This window comes from Sorghum bicolor, chromosome 2 (assembly GCF_000003195.3).
Source record: "Sorghum bicolor cultivar BTx623 chromosome 2, Sorghum_bicolor_NCBIv3, whole genome shotgun sequence".
NCBI lineage: Eukaryota > Viridiplantae > Streptophyta > Magnoliopsida > Poales > Poaceae > Sorghum > Sorghum bicolor.
The window spans coordinates 7,697,537-7,719,404 of record NC_012871.2 but is presented as its reverse complement, the minus strand read 5'-3'; the positions used below and the strand labels follow the sequence as shown (position 1 = coordinate 7,719,404).

The following is a 21,868-nucleotide window of genomic DNA, read 5'->3' as shown; positions in this document are numbered from 1 at the left end:
TCTTTCTTTCGCTTGTTCCATGTTGCCATCGGTATTGAAAGCATAATACTCCCATCACTTGTCAATGAGAACCAATCCTAGAACAATTAACCTACCTTTTCTCTAGCCTTGTGGCCTATTCAATCTTGTTATTTAAGTACATGAGATCTTCAATTGTAGAGGGCTAAAAGTGAGTTACTCCCCTCTACCGTTAAATGATTAAAGATTAGGTGACACTAAATCGAGTTCTTCCTGTCTTAGGAACACTGCTTTGAAGTAGTAGATTAGGGGATAAGAACAGAAAAAGGAACCTTGATCCTTGTTGGGGACACCTTAATGGACGTGATGCCCTTTTCTTTTGCGAATGGGCTCCCTGCGTGTATATACAGTAGTTCAACGCGCCACCACACGCAAAACACACGCCCCTGCCTCGGTCAAACCCACATGAGTGCACGCTCCATTTCCCACGTCGTGAAAACCGACAGAGAGTGGATTTGGACGTGCACTCTATTGCACTTGGGTTGGCAAAAAGCAAAGTCCTGTCATATACCTTTGTTTTGTGGCTCGTCTTTGAGGGATACATTCCAATGACACGTGGACCCATATTTTAGTGTTCACATTGGCCATGCCATATAGACAACATGTGCTCACATAGATTAGACTGACCTACGGTGCATCATAAAACAACTTTGGTAGCCTAAAAATATGTTTTCAGAGTTTATGGCCTAATTGGCAGATCATAACTTGGACCACTAGTGTATTTAACTCTTGTTATTTTGTTCAAAAGCATACCCGGATGCAATAATGTAGGGGATGCTTTTTGTGTTTTAGAATGTGTATAATAAGTATCATTAGATTGACTCTTCAATATATTTTTATAATAAACTTATTTGGAGATACAAATATGGCTAATATTTTGTATAAATCTAGTTAAATTTAAGAAACTTTGACATATAGTACAAAATCTAAAAAAAACACTTGTTTCGAGACAGATGGAGTATCACTCTAATTCTAATAGCCATAGTGTCTTGGGGGCCAATTAACATAATTAAAATGTCTTTTAGCAAAGACAATATTCAACAAATATCATTATTAAGAGTGTAGTATAGTAAATTTATTCGTAACAATAATATTGTTCTTCTCCTCTCAGCATCTGGATGTTGAATTGTTGAGGCTCTACGATCCACACAAATCGACAATTCTGCTGGCGAGAAACAGTGCATTCCAATTTCCATCTCTACCCGCTCCGATTTTGAATTCGATTGGGCCCACCGCGGGGCAGCCTGACACCCTAGCCCCACCATCTCCTCCCGCAGCCGGCAGCCCAATCGACCCCCCGAATTCTCGCACCCCGCGGCCCGCGCTCCAAAATCGAATTCCTTCCCCTCCCCCCCGCAGGCTCGCATCACGGCACGCCGGAGCCATCGCCGCCGCCGCCTGGACCCCTCCGCGCACCGCCGACGCCGCCTGGACCCCTCCGCGCACTGCCGACGCGGTCTACACCCTGCGCTGGGCTTCCAGGTCCCAGCGCCCGCGCCGCCCGTTCGCCACCTGAGCCCCTCGCCGGCGGACCGCGCCCCTCACCCCTGCGGGCACGCGCGACCTCCATGGCCTCCACCGCTGCCGGTAAGTCATCTCCCCCCCCCCCCCTCCCGGCTCCATTCTGGTTTCTCCGCCCTTCCACGCCGCGTCATCTCACCTTCGAGCTTCGGCCCATTGAACCAGGAGGGGGTGCGGCGCGCGGTGGCTTGAACCCTCCGCACCCGAACCCTAGCGGCGGTGGTGGCCCTACGCTCCGGTCGCCGCCGGGGAAAGGGAATAAGCCCGTCGCCCTCGCCGACATCACCAACACTGGGAAGCCCAACGCCGCCAGATTCATCGCCGTCCCCGACCTCGTCAAGGTGAGCTTCGTCACATTAGCTCCAACAATCCAACTGCCGTTTCGAGGTTACTCGTGCCATATCAGTTCGATTACGTTTTCTATTGGACAATCTAGTCGCTGAGCTCGATAATTGCTCGCATTGTCGCAGGAGAACGCCAAGTTGATGGCTCTGCTCAATGAGAAGACGTATGTTGCCTTGCCTCTCCATCCCCTCCTTGTTTGTTGCTGTAAATGTGTGGGTGTGTTTGTCGGTGGGTGTGCGTGGGTTGGTGAGGGGGGTGGGGATCGCTATTTCTTTCCTAACTAATGTAGCTTAGCTTTCCTTCTCTGCAGAAAGATCATTGACCTCAGCAGGGTTGAGATATACAAGCTCCGTCTTGTGCTGCAAGCATCGAAACAACAGAATCTACTCCTTGCACAAAACAATTCCCAGATGCTTGCGGTTCGTCTACATCCATCCACTCCGTTTCTCACCATGGATGCATTAACATTGATCTTTTGCTCTTGTGTGCTGTTCCTTTGTTGGCAATCCAATTGAATGGCATGCTATCATGTGAGTTATGCCTGTGCACCACAATAACACTATTTTTTTTAGAAAGGACAAGTGCTCAATTTTGGCAGTTCAGACACAGTTTTGCCCCAAATTATGTGTTGAGTTTAACTCCATTATGTTGGATGTGAAAAGTTGAGTAAATTATGTATGCTATCCTTTTACTTTATACTATCTCTGATCCCAAATATAAGTTCATTTAGGTTTGCCTTCATTATCCGTTTTTAGCTTTGACTGTTAATAGCCAAAAACCAAATAGATAAATAACATAAAGTTGACATAATAGATTCATCTGAATAATATATAACTCTTTCTATTTAAAATACGTATTTATATATGTTATATTGGTTCAAGTGTCATATCGCACAGATGGACACTATCAATGTCCTAATGGACCTAGACCTACATTTTGGGTCAAAGTATTACACACATAGTGCTTATTTTGTGGTGCAAAATAGTGCACTGCCTGATATTTCTGTTCTGTGCTTCATTGCAGGAAATAAACACAGGGAAAGATCGAGTAAGTTGTCAGCTTCTTCTATGTTTTGATATCCATTGATTATCAGTACTGAATATGGTTGTTATTGGTTTCGTAATTTGAGGATATGATCTGCAGATTAAGCTATTGCAGCACGAGCTTTCTTGTACAGCAGCACTGCTTAAAGTAAAGGGTTCAGAGCTTGATGTAAGTAAGAGTATGCTTTAACTTGGCTTCTTTTTCATTGTAGATTCCATGATTTTATACTCATATATGTTTGCAGAGAAATAAAAACGCTGCCAAAGAACAGAGAAAGGGACTGAAAGCTAAGGTAGGTATCAAATGTGTAAGTAAAATGAATCACTTCGTTAATATACAACTACTATAATTCTGAATTTTTTCCTTCTGTAATGGAATTAGGTCTTGAAAGGCACAGGTTCCATAGTCGCAGGAGTTGACTCGGAAACCAGTGGTGTCGAACACCATTTGGTTGAATCTCAATGTAAATCTCACTCTATTCTCTTGTTTTATTTTGTGGACTTTTCATTTTTCCATACTTCCCTTCATGTCATCTGTGTTTAACATAAAGCATAAAGCACTGTATATTCTACATCTTTATTTGCTTTGAGTCAGGCACTGTTAAGGTTCTAATTTTCACTTGATTCAATTTCTTCTCAGCTGACGTATCATCAAATACCGTCTGCCAAGAGCCACCACGAGATGGAAAACAAAAGGGGTATATTTTATCTATTTACTAATGTTCAAGCTGCAATTGCGTCTAAATCAAGATAGCATGATTTGGTCATGAGGTTGTTCTTGTTTATGAAATGTGTCTTTGCAGCAATACTATCTGATTGAAACTTTTTACTACTGTTGGTTAATTGTATGATCAGAATGCCTCAACGGAGAAGGTCTTCGAGGCTGAACCAAGGTTCCTGTGAGATCGGCGGAGTATCTCAGGATACATTGCATGAGGAAAAACAGTATAGGAAAAGCACTGGAAAACATGTGGTAAGACTATTTCATATGTTTTTCTTCTCTAAAAGGATTAATTAATATTGGGTGGTTCTGATCTGTGCAATATTTGGTGATATACTGTGCAGGAGAAGTCACTGCAAAATGAGTGCAGTGCAACAGTGCATGAACTGGTAAGGGCTTCAGAATTCGAGGTACTATATGTCTATCTTGCAGTTTTATTCAGCTTCTAGTCATTGATGTTAATTAATATGTTGATCTTTGGACCCCTGGTGTCTGATCCTATCAGGAAACTGAGATAAATGAGCAACCACAAAAAACAAATTTGAAGGTATGGGGTGCATTTAATAACCAGTTAAAGATTAATGATGGAACCACTGGCAGATTTAATACTTGTTGCCTATTATGTAATTCAGGAGATACAGGAAGCTTCCAGGGAAGCTGGTGTTCAGTCTAATAAAATTGGTGATAAGGCCTTCAACAGTAAACAAGACCATTTGACAGGAAGTGAATGTAATGGCCCTCATCTTTCCATATCATTTCTTATGTGCCATTTATTTATAGTTATCCAGTTAATTCCAGATGAAACAATTCCAATATCCAGTTTGAATAGATACATTCTGGTCTATTTGTTCTCCTAAGCACATATTGTATGCTAGAAAATTCTAATCTTAAACCCCAAGGATAGTTCCCAAGTACAAGCTAATTGCTGCAGCTTTTTCTGAACACAGATTTTGAAGAATTATTAATCTTCACCCAATTACAATTCTTTTACAGCATCTCTGTTATTCAATACTGTTGACCCTCCCGAGCCACCAGAAGACAACGCTATGAAGCGGTAAGGATCATCCTTTTCATTGTTGTTTAAGATGCAATTGTAGCCAGAACTGAGAAAATTTCTGGGATGGCTCTAAGTGTATGGTCTGGTTTTCACCCCCAAAGGGCCCTTTAACAGGATTTATTTTGTTCCATTAAACTAAATTGAAACCTGGAAGACTTAGAAACCCTGATTTTCTTTTGATAAAATACAGAAATCTGATGGTATCTCATTTGTACTTCACATAATTCACCCAAAGCAGCTGTTGAATCAGAAAGTTTGTATGCAGGTGCTCAAAAAAACGGTCAGCCATAGAGGATGTAAATACCAAACTAGACACGACTACCTGTGAGCCATTGCGCCAGGAAGAAAAGAGGTTAGTCTTGCCTGCTTACTGCGTGCATTCAGCTGATGCAATTGTCTCCAACTGGAACATAACAGCCTTGTTTAGCCTTAATATTTGCAGAAAACCTCAAAGGAGAAAATCTGCAAGACTGAATTCAGTATCTTCTGAGGACACGGATATCACTGTTGAGACTGTGCACGAAGATGTTGTTGCTTCTTTGGCCGGTTCCAGTTCAAACGCATCCATGGAGCAGAGGACAAATCAAGAGAAGAATGATAATTGTTCCTTGAGGAAATCTAATGAAGAGCAGATATCAGGAAGGAGGTCTTTAAGGCGAGCTGCTGAAAAGGTTGTCTCATACAAGGAGAAACCCTTGAATGAGCCATTGCGCCAGGAAGAAAAGAGGTTAGTCTTGCCTGCTTACTGCGTGCATTCAGCTGATGCAATTGTCTCCAACTGGAACATAACAGCCTTGTTTAGCCTTAATATTTGCAGAAAACCTCAAAGGAGAAAATCTGCAAGACTGAATTCAGTATCTTCTGAGGACACGGATATCACTGTTGAGACTGTGCACGAAGATGTTGTTGCTTCTTTGGCCGGTTCCAGTTCAAATGCATCCATGGAGCAGAGGACAAATCAAGAGCAGAATGATAATTGTTCCATGAGGAAATCTAATGAAGAGCAGATATCAGGAAGGAGGTCTCTAAGGCGAGCTGCTGAAAAGGTTGTCTCATACAAGGAGAAACCCTTGAATGTTAAGATGCGCCGACCTTAACTACCAGGAGGATGACTATTTTGACATATGGTAGCTCGCTGTCCTGACTAGCCTTAGCTGGTATCCTCCAGTTTTTTGTGTGCCCCAGAATAAGTGATTGCTTGGACATCTTGTTCTGCTTCAAATAAACCACCAAAACCTGTATCCACCTTGTCAATGTAGTAGCTAGCACTAGTGGAGATATACCATTCTCCTTTCCTAAAATATGTTGTCTTGCTCATTGTTGTTCTTGCTAACTCGATGTAGTATGATTTCTGAACAATTGCCATTGTACATGCTAAGCTTGCTCTTAATTTGGCAAGCTTTTGGTATGCTGTACATGTCAAACTTTATTCTGTTTGTGTGACATTGATATAGAAGCTTAGCTACCAGAAACCAGATCCTCCCATTCATGGTTGGTCTGTCCTTTGAGAATTGATAACCTCTGCGGTTTTTGTGTGTTTGGCACGTACATAGGCTTAGCGCTTACTCACAATGCGACTTGTTCTTTGTGAAATTTTTAGCTAATGAATGCAACCTGCTGTCAGTTTGCTGATTTTTAAAGGTGACTGAATTCTCACTCCCCCTGTAATGCTGCAAAAGGTGTATCTGTTCATGTTCGTTCATATATGTTTGTACAACCAAACCATCTCTTCCTGTCCATCTGTTTTCATCTTCTAGTTGATCAATTGCTTGGAGTACATGTACATGGCTGTGGAGCAAAAGTACAGTACCTGATTTCCTCCATTCCGCACTCTGAAACGAGTGCTCTTGCCGTCACCATTGCCGCCCTTGACAATCAGCTTCACGTTCTCCAAAGCTACGCCATAGCATGGCACGCCAGCTTGACAGCGTCTCCTTGATGCACTTGTGCCCCCTTGATGTTCTTGAACGACACCTTAGTTTTGAAAAGGACCAAGTTTCTTTTTACTCTATCTAAAACTAGTTCCTGTTTCGTGCAATAGCTGTGGTCGACGATGATCAGGTTGCCATGGCTTGATGCGAGCGAAGAGCTCTGTTTTGTCCATACTGCCTTGCTCTGTAGATCGTGACATTGATGAGATGATCTTCAGAGCCATGATCGCCCTCTAATTGCGGAACCAGGGTTTCCGTATATTACACACCACTGATCGATTGGCCACTCTCCAACCCCAAACCCAGAATCTGTAATCTGTATTTGCGACAAAAAAAAAACATCTGTGTTGTGTGCATGGGTAATCACACCTAGCACCGTCATCCTGTGTTGCATCTACATGTTGCATTTGATTTTCAGCCAAAATTTAATTTTAAGCAGATCTAAACATGTCCTTACAATAGGCTCTGAGGTTTAGTTGTGATGTTCCCCTTGGTGCCATCTTCGTCACACAGTGTTGGGTTCTGAAGGCTAAAATTGGTACATGCATTGTGTGGAAGTGGTTGTAACGTGATGCCTTCTCAGGCTCGAGACTCTGTATTAATATAGCTAGGAACAACCTCTACCGTGGCGATTAGAACTGTACAACAAGCATCTACAAACTAAATAACTTACAACACAAGATTACAACAAGCTAGGTGATATCTTATCCTATCTCTTGGAGCCGCAACAACCTGCCATGAGTAGCAAACCACAAAACCGTGACAATAGGAACTGTGCACATAAAATATTTCCACACTCCCCAACAATTACAACATATTAGTGGAGTTGAGATTATTTTAAATAACACCGTTTGCCTTACCGAGGGTGCCTTGGTGAAGTCATCAGCAATCTGATTTGAAGTGCTGATCCAAGCACTTAGAAGCAACTTGTTCCATTACAATGTGATAATCTATCTCGATGTGTTTTGACCGAGCATGAAACACACGATTAGCCGAGAGATACTTTAAGCCAATATTATTACACCATAAACACGACGCACTAGGATGTGAGATACCTAATTCATCAAGTAGATTCTGAACCCACATTACTTCAGTAGTTGCATTGGCTAAAGCTTTATACTCAACTTTTGTACTCGACTTGGAAACCATGGCATGTTTCCTATCACACCAAGATATAAGATTACAACCAAGAATCAGAATTAAAGTTTTGTGCATATTGCTGTAGCCAAGAAACATGCACTGTTTGGATCAGAATTGAAGTTTTTTGGAATTGCAAGTGCAAAGATTAGGCCAACATGCACAATGACCAAACATACGAAGGGTTAAGTAATCTGGTGTATGATGAAACAGGAACTTGAGAGGGGTCTGGCCATGCATGACCTTGCTAGGAAGTCTATTAATCAAGTGGCAGTGACAAAAGCTTCATCCCAAACCAGTGGTTGTCATGCTCAAGGTCTTGCCTGTGTATATTGTTTCTTCATTTGCTCTTGGGTGTATGGTCCCTTTGTTCGGTCAAAGAACTTCTTCACCAAATTATCATAGCCGACACTATGTCAGCAACAGTGTGGCTTGTTGTGGGCAAGCACTTCTTCTACGCATATTTTATTGAAAACTTTGGCGACAAAAGGATCCCATTGCTTGAGACTTTGTTGGTTTTTCCATCTATAAAGTGCAACAAATCTGAATCTCTAATAGCAATAACATCCACTGAGTTCTACCAACAACACTATTGCCTACAAGAGCATCCCCATCTAGGTTTTCTACCAAATGAGCTACGACGTCATGCAGGCGTGCTCACCTCGGTAGCTTGGTGGAGGCTAGCCAGACTCTAGAGGGAGGCGTGCTCTAGGTGAACGGCAGGAGCCTCTGAGCTTGCTAGCCCAGATTTGCCGGGAGGCTTGCTAGCCGCCGGCAAGCTTAACATCCTAGAGCCTTGCAGTGCGGGAGGGAGTTGGCGGTGGAGGCCCCCGGTGAAAGGCTACCCGCCGCCGATAGATTTGGGCTAGGGGAGCTGGAGGCCGGTCCAGAGGGAGCCACTGAGGGTGGAGGGAGGCGGCAACGGGGATGGAGCAGCGGTGCGGCACCCACACGGGAGGGAGAAGGGGGCGAGTGCACTAGATGAGGGAGGGGCAGACAGGGAACACGAGGTGTTTTCGAAATCACAGAGCTAGGCTTGCGTCTCAGGCAGCCATTGTGGGCGACCTTAAGGATGGGGATGGTGCTCCAAATGGACATCCGCAGTTTTTCTCTGATCTAATTCAATAAGCTAAATAAAAAATAAAAAATAAATTATTTATTTAGCTCATTAAATTATACTAGAGAAGAACCACTATCCTCATCCTTAGCTAACCTCGAACACAAACTAGTGTCCGCGTCGTTCAACCTGCCTAAACCTAACAATGGTTTGGCTATAAATAATATAGTTTACAATGATTTTTTATTTTATCTATTTATTTTTTGCTTTTGTTTATGGCTAAATATAAACAATAGCATGAGGTGCCGGTGTAATGGTGGGTTGGAAATGTATTTTAATGGGTCTAGCGCATAAGTGGTATGGTTTGGTGTGGATGATTGAAGTCATGATCTAATTTGGTTTGGATTTGACTTTCACCATATATATGTTTTGGATTGGTGTGGGTTTGGTTTGGATGCAGCCGTATAAACCTGCCATGGCGACCCGTCCGGCGGGATTTTCTGCTTCAAAGCCCTTCAACCGGTCGCAGTCTCGCAGACGCCCACAACAAAAGCGGAAATTAAACAAACAGTTTCAGTTTCCATGTGTTGTGGTTGTGGTATATATGTACTTTGAAAATTGACGAGGAGCGTTGACATCAGCAGCGACGCCACTGCTCACGTATGCTCTCTCAGCAAGAGCCACGGATCGGAGCCGCCGGCTGCCGGCTTTTGATCCCCAAATGAGGTGTTGCCCAGTGTCTACTAAAGAAATCACCGTGGCTGCTCCGGCCCGTCGTGCTCAGTGCTCACCTTTGCAGCGGCTTCTCTATATATATGCGCGCTCGGTGGTGGACTCACGAAGCAGCACACACCAAAAACTGACGGAGGAGGAAGACGATCGACAAAGCTTGCACTGCGCGATGGATCCATCAATGGCGGTGACAAAGATCTACGTCGTGTGCGTGGCCAACCTAGCTAGCTAGCTAATCACATGACCACCCTTGCAAATCACTGGCAATTCATGGCTTTTGCTGCTGTTTGCTGATCATCAGGTACTACTCGACGTACGGCCACGTGGCGAGGCTGGCGGAGGAGATCAAGAAGGGCGCCGACTCCGTGGCCGGCGTCGAGGCGACCATCTGGCAGGTGGCGGAGACGCTGCCGGAGGAGGCGCTGGCGAAGATGCACGCGCCGGCGAAGCGCGAGGAGCACCCGGTGATGGTCTCGGGCAGGCAGCTGGCGGACGCCGACGGCGTCCTGTTCGGCTTCCCGGCGCGGTTCGGCATGATGGCGGCGCAGATGAAGGCGCTCTTCGACTCCACGGGCGGCCTGTGGCAGGCGCAGGCGCTGGCGGGGAAGCCCGCGGGGTTCTTCTTCGCGCTCGGCACCCAGGGCGGCGGCCAGGAGGAGACGGCGCTCACCGCCGTGTCGCAGCTCGCGCACCACGGCATGGTGTTCGTCCCCGTCGGGTACACGTTCGGCGAAGGGATGTTCGACATGGACGAGGTCAGGTGCTGCAGCCCCTACGGGTCCGGCACCTTCGCCGGCAAAGACGGGAAGAGCAGGCTGCCCAGCGACGCCGAGCTCCAGATGGCCGCGCACCAGGGCAGCTACTTCGCCGCCTTCGCCAAGAAGCTCAAGGCCGGTGCGGGCGTCGTCGCCTGAGCTCTGCCGGAGTAGAGCTCTCTCTGTTTCTGTCCTCTCCTCTGCTCGAGTAGTGCCGGCCCATCCATGCAGTGCTGCTAGCTGCTCTTGTTTGTGGAAATAAAATAATCTGCCGGCGCGTTCAAGCCATAATTTAATGAACAATATTTTCAGTCATGGTTTTTCAGAGAAGCAAACATGCTCAGGATTAGACAAATACGATACATGACACCTCTAAGTATGATAAATATATAAAAATATTTGTTTCAGCAACTTTTTTTTAATGTTTCTATATATATGTAGTCAGTATTTATAATGAAAAATCATAACATTATGATACAAATAGGTGAACTGATGCTTTAATATATGCTATAAATTGCAATATTTATAGGATATTCAAAAACATTTCTACTGGATTGGGAGGCCACGGCCCCTGGTTCCACCACTGTCATCTTCTGTCCTAAATAATAGGTTATTCTGATTTTTTTAAATACCTAGTTTTTGTTATACACCTAGATATATAACGTATCTAGATACATATTAAAAATGCTTATTAAAAAGCCAAAACGACCTGTAAATTAAAATGGAGGGAGTACCCATCAAGTGCTCCACATCCATTACGTATTCAACTTTATGCAATGTATCAGTGTCAGAATGAAGTCAGGAAAGTGTAGCTTTCACTTGGACTACACTTTTGAATTGCCACCGAATTTCTCAGAACCTGGCTCACTCGAAAAGACCAAAATGTTAAGAGTATAATAACTAAGGCTTCAAATCCAAGTATTCAACCACAATACTTTACTTAAAAATGGTGCGGATATGACAGTCCCTACAAATGGTGTGAATATCTACATCTTTATTTAAAACGCGTTTGGCAGTGGCACAGCTCTTAAACACTGGCTCCTTTTGTCATGGTCACGTCTAAGGCCTTGTTTAGTTCACCCAAAAACAAAAAAAAAATTCAAAATTCTCCGTTACATCGATTTTTGCAACACATGTATAGAGCACTAAATATAGATATAAAAATAAAATTAGTTACATAGTTTGCCTATAAATCGCAAGATGAATCTTTTAAACCTAGTTACTTCATGATTGGACAATGTTTGTCAAATAAAAACAAAAGTGCTACAGTACCCTAATCTAAAAAATTTTGGGAACTAAACAAGGCCTTAGTCCACCCAAATAACCAAAATTTTTTTAAGATTTTCCATCACATCAAATCTTGCGGCATATGCATGGAGCATTAGATATAGATAAAAACAAAAACTAATTGCATAATTTGCCTGTAAATCGCGAGACGAATCTTTTAAGCCTAGTTACTCCATGATTGGACAATGTTTGTCAAATAAAAACGAAAGTGCTACAGTTTGAAAATCTAAAAACTTTTTAAATCTAAACAAGTTAGTTCCAAAAAAATTTGTAAAATTTTTCAGATTTCCTGTCACATCGAATCTTGCGGCACATGCATGAAACATAAATATATATAAAAGAAATAACTAATTATACAGTTTACTTGTAATTTGCGAGAGGAATCTTTTGAGCCTAGTTAGTTTATGATTGGACAATATTTATCAAATACAAACAAAAATGCTACAGTGTCTATTTTGTAACAATTCCTATGTTACCGTACAGCTCACACAGGCCAAACGGCTCTAGCTCCAGCCAAAGCACACCAAGAAAATGAAGGAGCACAATACTGGTACAGATATATAGAGGCCAATCCGCATGTAGCCCTACTGCCCTATTAAGTGGACCTTTATAGGAATAATTTTGTTTAGATAATTTTATTTACCTTTTAGTTATTTGTTGTTTCTTTATGTCTCTGTTGCATCTACACATGTGCCTGCAATGACAAGAGAGGTGGAGACACGTACTTCCACCGTTCCACGGACAAATTATAAAGTCCGTTATTATTTATGACATTTCCACCGTACTTCCACACGTACAGGCCGACCGAGCATGGTAAAAAAATATGCACAAATAAAATGTTATAGTTTTTATTTTGAATAACTAACTATTGTATGCACAAATAAAATGTTATAGTTTTTATTTTGCTGACATATTTGATGCCATTACCATCCCGTGTTTGATAATATGCACAACATTTTATCTCTCTTCCACCGTTTAATGATACAGCCTACTTATTGGGTTCTTTGCAGCCTTCTCTCAACCTAACCATACAATAGTTAGTTATTCACTATTAATATATGATCCACTTATCTATCACCTATTTGGGCTTCCAGCCAACTATCAAGTAAATGGCAATTCTCCTCCAGGCTTTCATGGTTTTTAGCAACAAGAAAATTGGCTACAATACACCAATAAGCTTCAAAGGTTTTCAGTAGCAAGAAAGTTGAGGGTACTCACCAAATCAAACCTCTTCTCATGCATCTGAATTAGCCTCTCTATGCCCTGCAACACATGAAGAGAAAAACTTTGTTAGTGTTGAAGATTCAAGCGCAGGTGAAGAGGAAAAGACGATAGAAGAGGCTGGGGGAAGAGAAGACGGAGGAAGGAGAGGTACAGGCGAAGCTTCCACCGTGTAAGAAGATGATGACCAGGAATGAATCCGACAACGGTGCCTTATCAGGATCTAAGGAGGAGGCAGCGGTGGTGGCGCCATAGAAGGAGCAAACGAGGAGGTGGTGGCGATCTGAAGCTTCTTTCTCCATCTCGCAGGAAGGGTCGTGGGAGGTCGAAGATTCATTTTTTTTTTCCTTTTGCGGGCCCCACCTTATACAAGATGGACATTGTGCACATGGGCCTTGTTTAGTTCCAAGAAAATTTTGCAAAATTTTTCACGTTCCCCGTCACATCGAATCTTTAGACGTATGCATGGAGTATTAAATATAGACAAAAATAAAAACTAATTGCACAGTTTGGTCGGAATTGACGAAACGAATCTTTTGAGCCTAGTTAATCTATGATTGGACAATATTTGTCAAATACAAACGAAAGTGCTACAGTATCGATTTTGCAAAATTTTTCGGAACTAAACAAGGCCCTGTTCACTACTCCCATCTCACCTTGGACCCACACTACTACCATTTCTGATGGTATGTATTGCACCTGCAATTAGTAGGGACGGCAAGAGCAGTTGGGCAGCCGCCCTCCCCATCCATGGCTAAAAATTGATGATGTTTAATGGTGGGCCTCGTGAAATCGATTTCTAGGGGTGGCTAAAAACGAATCGTCCCTATAAATCATTTTTCAAAAATAAAAATTTAAACAAAAATAGTTAGAAAATGTCAAAAAAAAATACCATCGCGCAAGCGCTGTCCTGAAGTCTTGAATTGTGCAATGTCTCAAATCAGTTCTCCCTTAACCACTCCACGCATAGGACACTTGTATATAGTTATATACTTGTAATCTGTATTTTATCTTTATCCAATTTAAAAATGAGTATTTAAGACGTAATAAATTCAAATTATAAAGTGATCAAGTACAAAAGTTTTATAACTTTTCAAGATCTACAACTTAGGTTTGGTCATTTCTTTATACGAGGTTGTTTGAAAAGTTTAAATTTCAAATGTGAGAAATTCAAACATAATTTTCTTTGGATAGATGATTTCAAATGAAAACATTGTCAACTATAAAGTTTTATAACTTTTTAGGATCTAAAAATTTGGTTTTTGTTGTTTCTCCATCCGATGTCATTTGAAAAATCAAATTTCAAATTTGAGAAATTCAAACACAATTTTCCATGCATAGATTATTTCAAATAAAAAATGTTATCAACTATAACATTTTGAGATCTACAACTTTCGTTTTGGTTCTTTCTCTCTCTGTGATTGTTTAAAAATTCAAATTTTAGGCATTGTTTAGTTTACCCCAAAAACCCAAAATTTTTCAAAATTCCCTGTCACATCGAATCTTGCGGCATATGCATGTGACATTAAATATAGTCGAAAACAAAAATAAATTACACGGTTTGTCTGTAAAATCGCGAGATGAATTTCTGAGCCTAGTTAGTCCATGATTGAATAATAATTGTTAAATAAAAACGAAAGTGCTATAGTACTACAAATCCAAAATTTTTGGGAACTAAACAAGGCCTTAGTACGTAAATTTTAGGCAAAATTAGCCACTGGATATTGAATGTGGCCTCTCTCTCTCTCTCTTTGCCCGCGGACATGCAAATTGGAGTAGTTTGCTGGTGGACACCAATGTTGTTCTTAAATTTGCTTCTGGACATCATACCAAATAAAATATTCATTTCTAGATAAGGAGGAGAGAAAACAAGCACGAAATATCCTTGTTGCCCCTGTCTCTCTCTCTCTCTCTCTTCTTCCTCATCTCTTTCTCTGCTCAGACCAAGCCCCGCCTCCTCCATGGCTGAGCTGTGTCCACCTCCTCCTTGGTCAAGCCCCGCCTCCTTCATGGCCGAGCTCGTCCCCATCCCCGGCGAACTACAATATGGTACGTCCTGGCTCACGTACGCATGTTCTGTCATATGTATATGTATGTAAAAGTCATCTGAATGTTCGTTTAATTTGTGACTCGATTATCTGTAAGTCCTATATACAACTTGCTTGTGTCCGTTTATGTATGTAAGTGATGATCCAATCCAAGTGCATAATAATCATTGATTTTAACTTGTTTGGGTAGCACTGCAGTGCATGTGTACCATGTTGACCAGTTGAGCCTTCAGAACCAAACACAGTGTGATGAAGATGGCAGCAAGAGCAACATCACAACTGAACCTCGGAACCTTTTATTCTAAGGACGTCTTTGGAACCCCTTACAGTCAAATTCTGGCTGAAAATAATTGAGCATCCCACTCAAGCTACTCAATCCAAGTTTCAATTGGGACTGGCGTTTTTTTCTCTCTCGAAATATAGTCAAATTCTGGCTGAAAATAACTGACTACCCCCACTCAAGCTACTCAATCCAAGTTTCAATTGGGACTGGTGTTTTTTCTCTCAAAAATATAGAGAGAATTACAAAGATTTATGACATAAAAAAGGATACATATAGCATATACAAATATAACTAATGAAAAATCTAATGATACTTATTTGATATCATAAATACTTTTATATTTTATTATATAAATTTAGTTAAACTTAAGATGTTTTAAAGTTAGAATGACTTACATTTTGGAATTGGAACGAGCAGCATGTATATGGCTCTTGTGATCAACCTTGGTTATGGTGATCATCTTTTTTTCTTTTCTTTTTTTGGCTAATCCACAGCTTGACAATAATGGTTTGGCCAAGAGCACATTTTACCTCTACAAAGTAATGTTCACTCCCGTGCAGCCAGCCTATACACGTCACCTGAAATTTATAGGAACTGTCTTGCTGATGCATCCACAACTAGTTGGCGCGTGGAGAATCGACTTATTTTATTTATTTATTTTTAGGGGAGTGGAGAATCGACTTGATGCCCCAAGAGGATAGGCAACTACCATTTTTTGAAAAGAAACTTTTACCCCACGTATATATTTCAGACCTTTTTTTTTTATCTCTTGTTCTGCTCTGCCAAGTCAGTCTACTCTCGGGCAAATTATCTCATCCAACAAACATCTTTGGTCCATCTTCAGATCAAAAAGATGACACTGGTTGGGAAGAGGCCTAGCTGATCAAAACAGAGCAGGACAAAATTTGAGTGAATGAATGTTCAATGAATTAATCCAACTTCTTAAACTTAACGAACAGATCTTATCATGAATTTAATAGACTGAGCCTGCAAAATCGCTCGCTTTTCCAAAATCTAGGGCAACATTTTCTTTCAATTGGTAAAAGTAAGATGCTTCAAAAAGTATTATTAGTATATATATGAATTAAAGATGTACAAGCAGCGCGAATGCATTCACATCATATTGAAGACCACCATAACACAAGCGGAGAACAGATTTCATCACAAGCTGGCTGGGCTCAATATCTCAGACGTTCAATTCACAAAAAAAAAAAAAAAAAAAAAAACAAGACACCAATATCTTAGGTGCATACCTTGGTTTTTCATCATAATAATTCAAAATCGAGACATTTAAAATAGTAGCTACTACAGCAAACTCCTTTTCAAGACACTTGAACAATTTTAACTAAGACATTTAAGCTTCCACCGTCTCAGTAGGAGCTTCGATCAAAAGACCCTTTGTCGGCTTAGCCAAAAGGTCGGTGAACTCCTGGAACGGGGTCTTCATATACTTAGTCTCAGTCCAGAACTCAGGAGTAAGGAAGCCATAGGTCTTCATCAGACAATCAAAGGTTGCCTGCAATTCACAAAGATGTGAGCATGACCATAAGCCAGTGAATTTCCCACAAAAACAAAATGAAACCGTCTATAAAGTACACACTAAAGCCAGGGATAGTGATTAGCTATTGCTCAAAGGTGGATAGCAAAGAAACATAGAATCACAAACTTTAAGAAACAAACAATCATAAACATACAAGAGTTCACTGGAACTGTTAGGTAGCTTCAAACCATGCAAAGCAACATTTAGCTTACATACTGAAATTAGCTTCACTGACCAAAAAAACAAGCATCAAAATATGAATGAAGTCACAAGATATGCAATGGCTAGATAAAGTACAAAATTTGTGTAAGAATATAGCAGGGCAGGATTTGCATTATGCAGACATGGAAGGAAATAGTGCATAATTCAATATAAATGACAGATTGCGCGGAACAAAAAATGTAAGCACAAGAAAAACAACTCTGTATCAGTCATATTCCATATACCCTAAGTACCGTTATGGTAAGCTACAAAACAACTGCTCAGCACAGCACAGAGGCAGCCCTGTTCAATGCTGTAAACTGGCCAGCAATGAATTTTTGTGATTTACATAGCAAATTGATGTTCATATGTGAAAGTGAGTCATAGTGTAGCAGAAGTGCAATCAATTTGAACTTTGTGCTGAATCTGCCTCTATGCAGCAGTGACCCAATTAGCAATGACACCTTATATATTATGATTGTATTTATAAAAAACCGTAGGAAGGAAATTGTATAACACAAAGCCCAAATAGTAACAAACCTCATTCAAACTTCTTAGTTAGAACAGAAGACTAATGGTGGATAACTACACTAGGTAACTTGACAGTTAGAAATCTGAAAATAATACAAGGGTACAACTCTAGACCATAAATGTACACAAAATCTAAGATGCGCAGATTACATATCTGCCAACACATGGTATACCGAGCAACAAAGGAAGCAATATAAGTAATAAAACAATACAGAAGTAGACAGAGATCTAAACTGGTATACCTTGACGAAGTTGCCGAGTGTCTTGGTGGAGCCACGGGACGAGGTGAAGACGTCCTCAATGCCAGCGAACTGGAGGACCTTCTTGGGCACGCGGGCAGCGACGATTCCAGACCCCCTGGGTGCCGGCACCATGCGCACGGTGACGGAGCCACACTTGCCGGTGACCTTGCAGGGCACGGTGTGGGGCTGTCCAATCTTGTTCCCCCAGTATCCCCTCCTGACGGGCACGACCGAGAGCTTGGCGAGGATGATGGCGCCGCGGATGGCCGTAGCGACCTCCTTGGCGCACTTGACGCCGAGCCCGACGTGGCCGTCGCCGTCGCCGACGACGACGAACGCCTTGAACCGGGTGCGCTGCCCGGCGCGGGTCTGCTTCTGCACGGGCGTGATCTTCATCACCTCGTCCTTGAGCCCCGGGACGAGCTGCTCCACGATCTGGTGCTCCTTGACGGGGAGCGAGTGCAGGTAGATCTCCTCGATCTTGTGGATCCGGTTCTCCTTCACGAGGCGCCCCAGCTTGGTGACAGGCACCCACTTCTCCTCCTCCTGCTGGCGGCCGCCGCGCCGGCCACCGCGGCGCCCGCCACGGTCGCCGCGCCCGCCGCGACCGAACCCGCGGCCGAAACCGCCACGCTCGCCGCCGCGGTCGCCGCCACGCTCGCCTCCGCGGTCCGCCATAGCTGGGTGAGTTGGGGGGTTGGGGTTGTCGCCGGTGTGGCGCGCTGGGAGCGGTGTGCTGCGGAGCGGCGGCGGCGGCGGCGCGAAGGGTTTGCGAGGGCGGAAGCGAAGCTGGCGGCGGCTTAGGGGTGTTTGGTACGTGTCGTTAAAAGTTTAATAGGTAGAGTAACATTTTCATTTTATTTAATAATTAGTGACCAATTATGAACAAATTAGACTCAAAAGATTTATCTTGTAAATTACTATCTAGCTGTATTTTTTGTTTCATAAATAGCCTATATTTAGTGATCTATGCATGTGTCCAAATATTCGATATGACGAGCGTTAAACTTTAACTTGTGAAATTAAACAACCTTTTATATAAATAAAGCGGTGTAGTGGTGAAGATGGGGTTAGGGTTTGGGGAATGAGAATTTGGGCTCGACCGTGAGATTGTAGTAAGCCGCGCAGCGTGGTGGGCCATGAATGGATGGGCTCGGGCCTAGAGTGTGTTGGATGTGCGCAGTGGAGTGGACCTCTTTGAATGGTTGGCAGTGTGGGCCAGAATTGATATAGGCACAGGTGATGGGTTGTTGGCATTTCAGTTAAATGTTGAGTGGATCTAATCTCGTCCACTCAAAAAAAAGAAAACTAATGTCATTTCGTACAGGCCTTCAGCTCGATCACTATTCAGCGAGCGCATGACCTCGTCACCCAAATGTACCTTTTTTACTTTAATTTGCAGAGGCAATCACGATTGTCTATGTCGTAAAATTGATTTACAGTAGAAACGATGAGCCGCCAGACCTCGTAAAACGAGAAGGTGGGCCGCCATTTCAGTCTCACGAAATGGCACTAAGGCCTAGCAAAGCCCGTATTCAATCCTCTTATGAGTCTTATACATATGGCGCTTAGGGTTTCTCCTCACTTCTCCAACCCTCACCCTCACTTCTCCTGTCGCCCTCGTCTCTCCCTTCCCCCGCAGTGGCGTAAGTGCGCAACCTCCGATCCTGGGTGCGGCTGGCTACCCAGCGGTGGGCACGAGGGGGACGGGGCCTGATTGCCCGGTGGTGGCGCTCTCCATCACCTCCAGCTCCTGATCTGGTGCCTTCCACCCTCATCCACTCTAGATCCGACGATAAGAGGCCACACCGCGACGTGGGGAGCGCAGGGGGTAGCGGTGTGTCTAGATCCAGATCGAGCTCCCTTGGCGATGGGAAGCGCGTAGGGGGGCGGCGTGTCCAAATCAACTACCTCGATGGCAGGGAGCGCGCAGGGACGACACACATGTCCTGATCCAACTCTCCCAACAGCGAGGAGCATGCAGGTGCGACGACACATCTAGATCTATCTCCCCAGCGGCAAGGAGTGCACAAGCACGTCTGGATCTAGCTTCCTTGGCGCCGAGTAGCACGTAGGTGCGGTGCCACATCGAGATCAAGACCATAACAATGGCCATATTTGGTAATTCTCCCCATTCAATAAGATCTATATCTCACTGTTGGTGACGCATGTGATGGTGGTGAGGAGGCTGGCAGTGAGGAAAAGGTGCCCAAGAAAAAAAAATGACTAGAAATTGGAGCTTTCCTTCACCATCACTAGTAGCAAGAGAGTTGTTGCTAGTTGAGGTGTCCAAGCCATTGTCAACTGAGGAGAGATCCATGAGGGTATAGCATCATGTGGTAAGAAGGTTGGTAATGGATAGAATTTAGAGAAAAGTTTACTTTGCTAGCTTGAAAATAGTTTACCACTCAGACCTTCTCCAGGATAGCAAGCTGAAGAAATGCTCTTCCTTAGGAAGGAAGATGAAAAGTTATTAGTAAGAAATATTTAACTCCTCATGTTAAAAAACTTATAATGTCCGGGTGCATCAAATATATTTCTTATTGTTTATTTAGAGTTATATTTTATTAAATATGTGCTTTGATTAATCAAATGCATAGTTTTTGTCTAATAACATGATGCAATTTTGTAGGGACCTCAAATTAATTCAAATCATCATTGTTTTCTTTAGGCCCTTCAATTGTTTGCTTACCCATGTCATAAGAAACTTCAAATTGAATGAGCATGAGATCAAGTGCTACTTTTGTCCTAGACAACTACTACCTTGTACTTGCATATTTTTTATCAGGTGACTTTGGTAAATAGCCCCCTCTACTTGTAGCCATCCATGGGCGGGCAAGGATGCTATTATTGAATTTCTTGTGGCAAGCACCGAATAGCATAGGTAAGTAACCTTTGAGTTGAAAATTATTTTGGTATAACCACATCTTTTTGCATTATGAACAAATGATTAATCATTTTGATTCTATCATACTCATGTTCATAAGGAAATAATGTTTGCCAAGTAAGATGATAGAGAATTTAATATTTTCTATGTTTAATCGTGTTTTAAGTTACATGAATAAGGAAACGAAGAATGGGTGTGTTTGTTCATTAGAAACTAATTATTATAGCTATGTATATATTTTGGATTTATTTACAAGGAATACCTCCAACATACTCAAAAGTAATAAAAATCTATTTTTTGACATTCAAGTTCACCAACATTACTATTTGACATAATGTTGGCACCCTTGGAATTTATTGACAAACAAAACTGGATAGTAACTATACTTTCCTTTGTGCACCTAGAACATAGTAAGGATAATTTTTCATGTTTTTCGGTCTACATCCACCATATTTATGTGAACAGCTTTGATATAGCAAGGAAATGACAATGGCATCATTCTTCATATGTGCTATGCAACATCACTTATAATACAACCATTCAATGAGCATCTCCTTTCTCCTGTAGTCCCATTAAAGGTGGGCACACATCAAGGATTCATTCATGTTTCAACTTTATTAACTAGGTTTTTATTTTGAGTTAGTCAAATTTAAAAGGCTAATTAAGTTGAGCTATAGTAGATCCATGGCATACTTACTAAAGGCACCTTTGCTAAGTCCATTAGTAATTTTCCATGAGTAGGTGTATACCAATGTTGTGACCATGAACTCATCGTTATAGAACTAGACCGATTGGAAGTGGGAGGAGATAGTTGGATTGGAAATGAAATAGATGGGCCTTTTGTAGGTATAGAGGCAAAGTTCAGTTAAAATAGGCATAGTAGCATAGCCATCCATCGTTCAGTCGCACAGTTGTACATGATATATCTCGGTGGTGTGTCTGAGTTAGCAGGTATCCAAGATCCTCATGCTCTTAGAGTTAAGAATCTTTCTTAGAAAGTACAACCATGATCGTGCTAGTTACTATTGCCACATTCATGGTTTTAGCTACCATCACAATGGTTGTGTATCTTGTGGAAAAGCCCTTCTAGAGTTATGGCGAGCTTACTTTGATGGAGGTCAACCATAACTTAGGTAACTCTAGGCCTTAGATAGGCACTTGAACTAGTAGATGGGCCTAAAGAGGACACAAGAGAGACCTAAAATTATTGTTGACCTTTTGTTCTCCTTTATAAGGAAGTTTCTTGACTTTCTAGAAATGTGCGGTCTTGGTTACCTACAATGGGATACTTATTAGTATTAGCATTTCTAG

The 21,868-nt window shown here is 42.3% G+C and overlaps 3 protein-coding genes and 1 long non-coding RNA gene across 8 annotated transcripts; 2 read left to right on the top strand and 2 right to left on the bottom strand.

Annotated features, from left to right (window-relative positions):
* Window positions 1,326-6,216, top strand: LOC8078427 (shugoshin-1). 5 transcript variants are annotated; one of them, XM_021453707.1, is made up of 17 exons: window positions 1,326-1,605; window positions 1,705-1,880; window positions 2,010-2,047; window positions 2,195-2,303; window positions 2,908-2,931; window positions 3,028-3,096; window positions 3,173-3,220; window positions 3,310-3,391; window positions 3,568-3,625; window positions 3,783-3,900; window positions 3,993-4,037; window positions 4,154-4,195; window positions 4,281-4,377; window positions 4,642-4,702; window positions 4,971-5,057; window positions 5,133-5,432; window positions 5,508-6,216. In XM_021453707.1, exons 1-17 carry the CDS (start codon window positions 1,587-1,589, stop codon window positions 5,800-5,802), a joined length of 1,668 nt encoding a protein of 555 aa, XP_021309382.1. In that variant the 5' UTR covers window positions 1,326-1,586; the 3' UTR covers window positions 5,803-6,216. The 5 variants fall into 5 exon arrangements, with proteins under 5 accessions (XP_021309382.1, XP_021309383.1, XP_021309380.1 ...); XM_021453708.1 differs by having other exon boundaries at window positions 3,993-4,058; window positions 5,148-5,432; window positions 5,523-6,216; XM_021453705.1 differs by having other exon boundaries at window positions 1,327-1,605; window positions 3,993-4,058; window positions 5,148-5,432.
* LOC8064219 (NAD(P)H dehydrogenase (quinone) FQR1) lies at window positions 9,589-10,672 on the top strand. The gene is made up of 2 exons (XM_002461628.2): window positions 9,589-9,769; window positions 9,864-10,672. The coding sequence occupies exons 1-2, from the start codon at window positions 9,732-9,734 to the stop codon at window positions 10,474-10,476; spliced, it is 651 nt and encodes a 216-aa protein (XP_002461673.1). The 5' UTR covers window positions 9,589-9,731; the 3' UTR covers window positions 10,477-10,672.
* Window positions 10,451-13,174, bottom strand: LOC110432824. The gene is made up of 3 exons (XR_002450085.1): window positions 12,980-13,174; window positions 12,823-12,867; window positions 10,451-10,585 (listed from the first exon to the last, which is right to left on the bottom strand). It is a non-coding gene; the product is annotated as an uncharacterized LOC110432824 (long non-coding RNA).
* LOC8078426 (40S ribosomal protein S2-3) lies at window positions 16,241-18,488 on the bottom strand. Its single transcript, XM_002459486.2, has 2 exons — window positions 17,671-18,488; window positions 16,241-16,672 (listed from the first exon to the last, which is right to left on the bottom strand). Exons 1-2 carry the CDS (start codon window positions 18,346-18,348, stop codon window positions 16,511-16,513), a joined length of 840 nt encoding a protein of 279 aa, XP_002459531.1. The 5' UTR covers window positions 18,349-18,488; the 3' UTR covers window positions 16,241-16,510.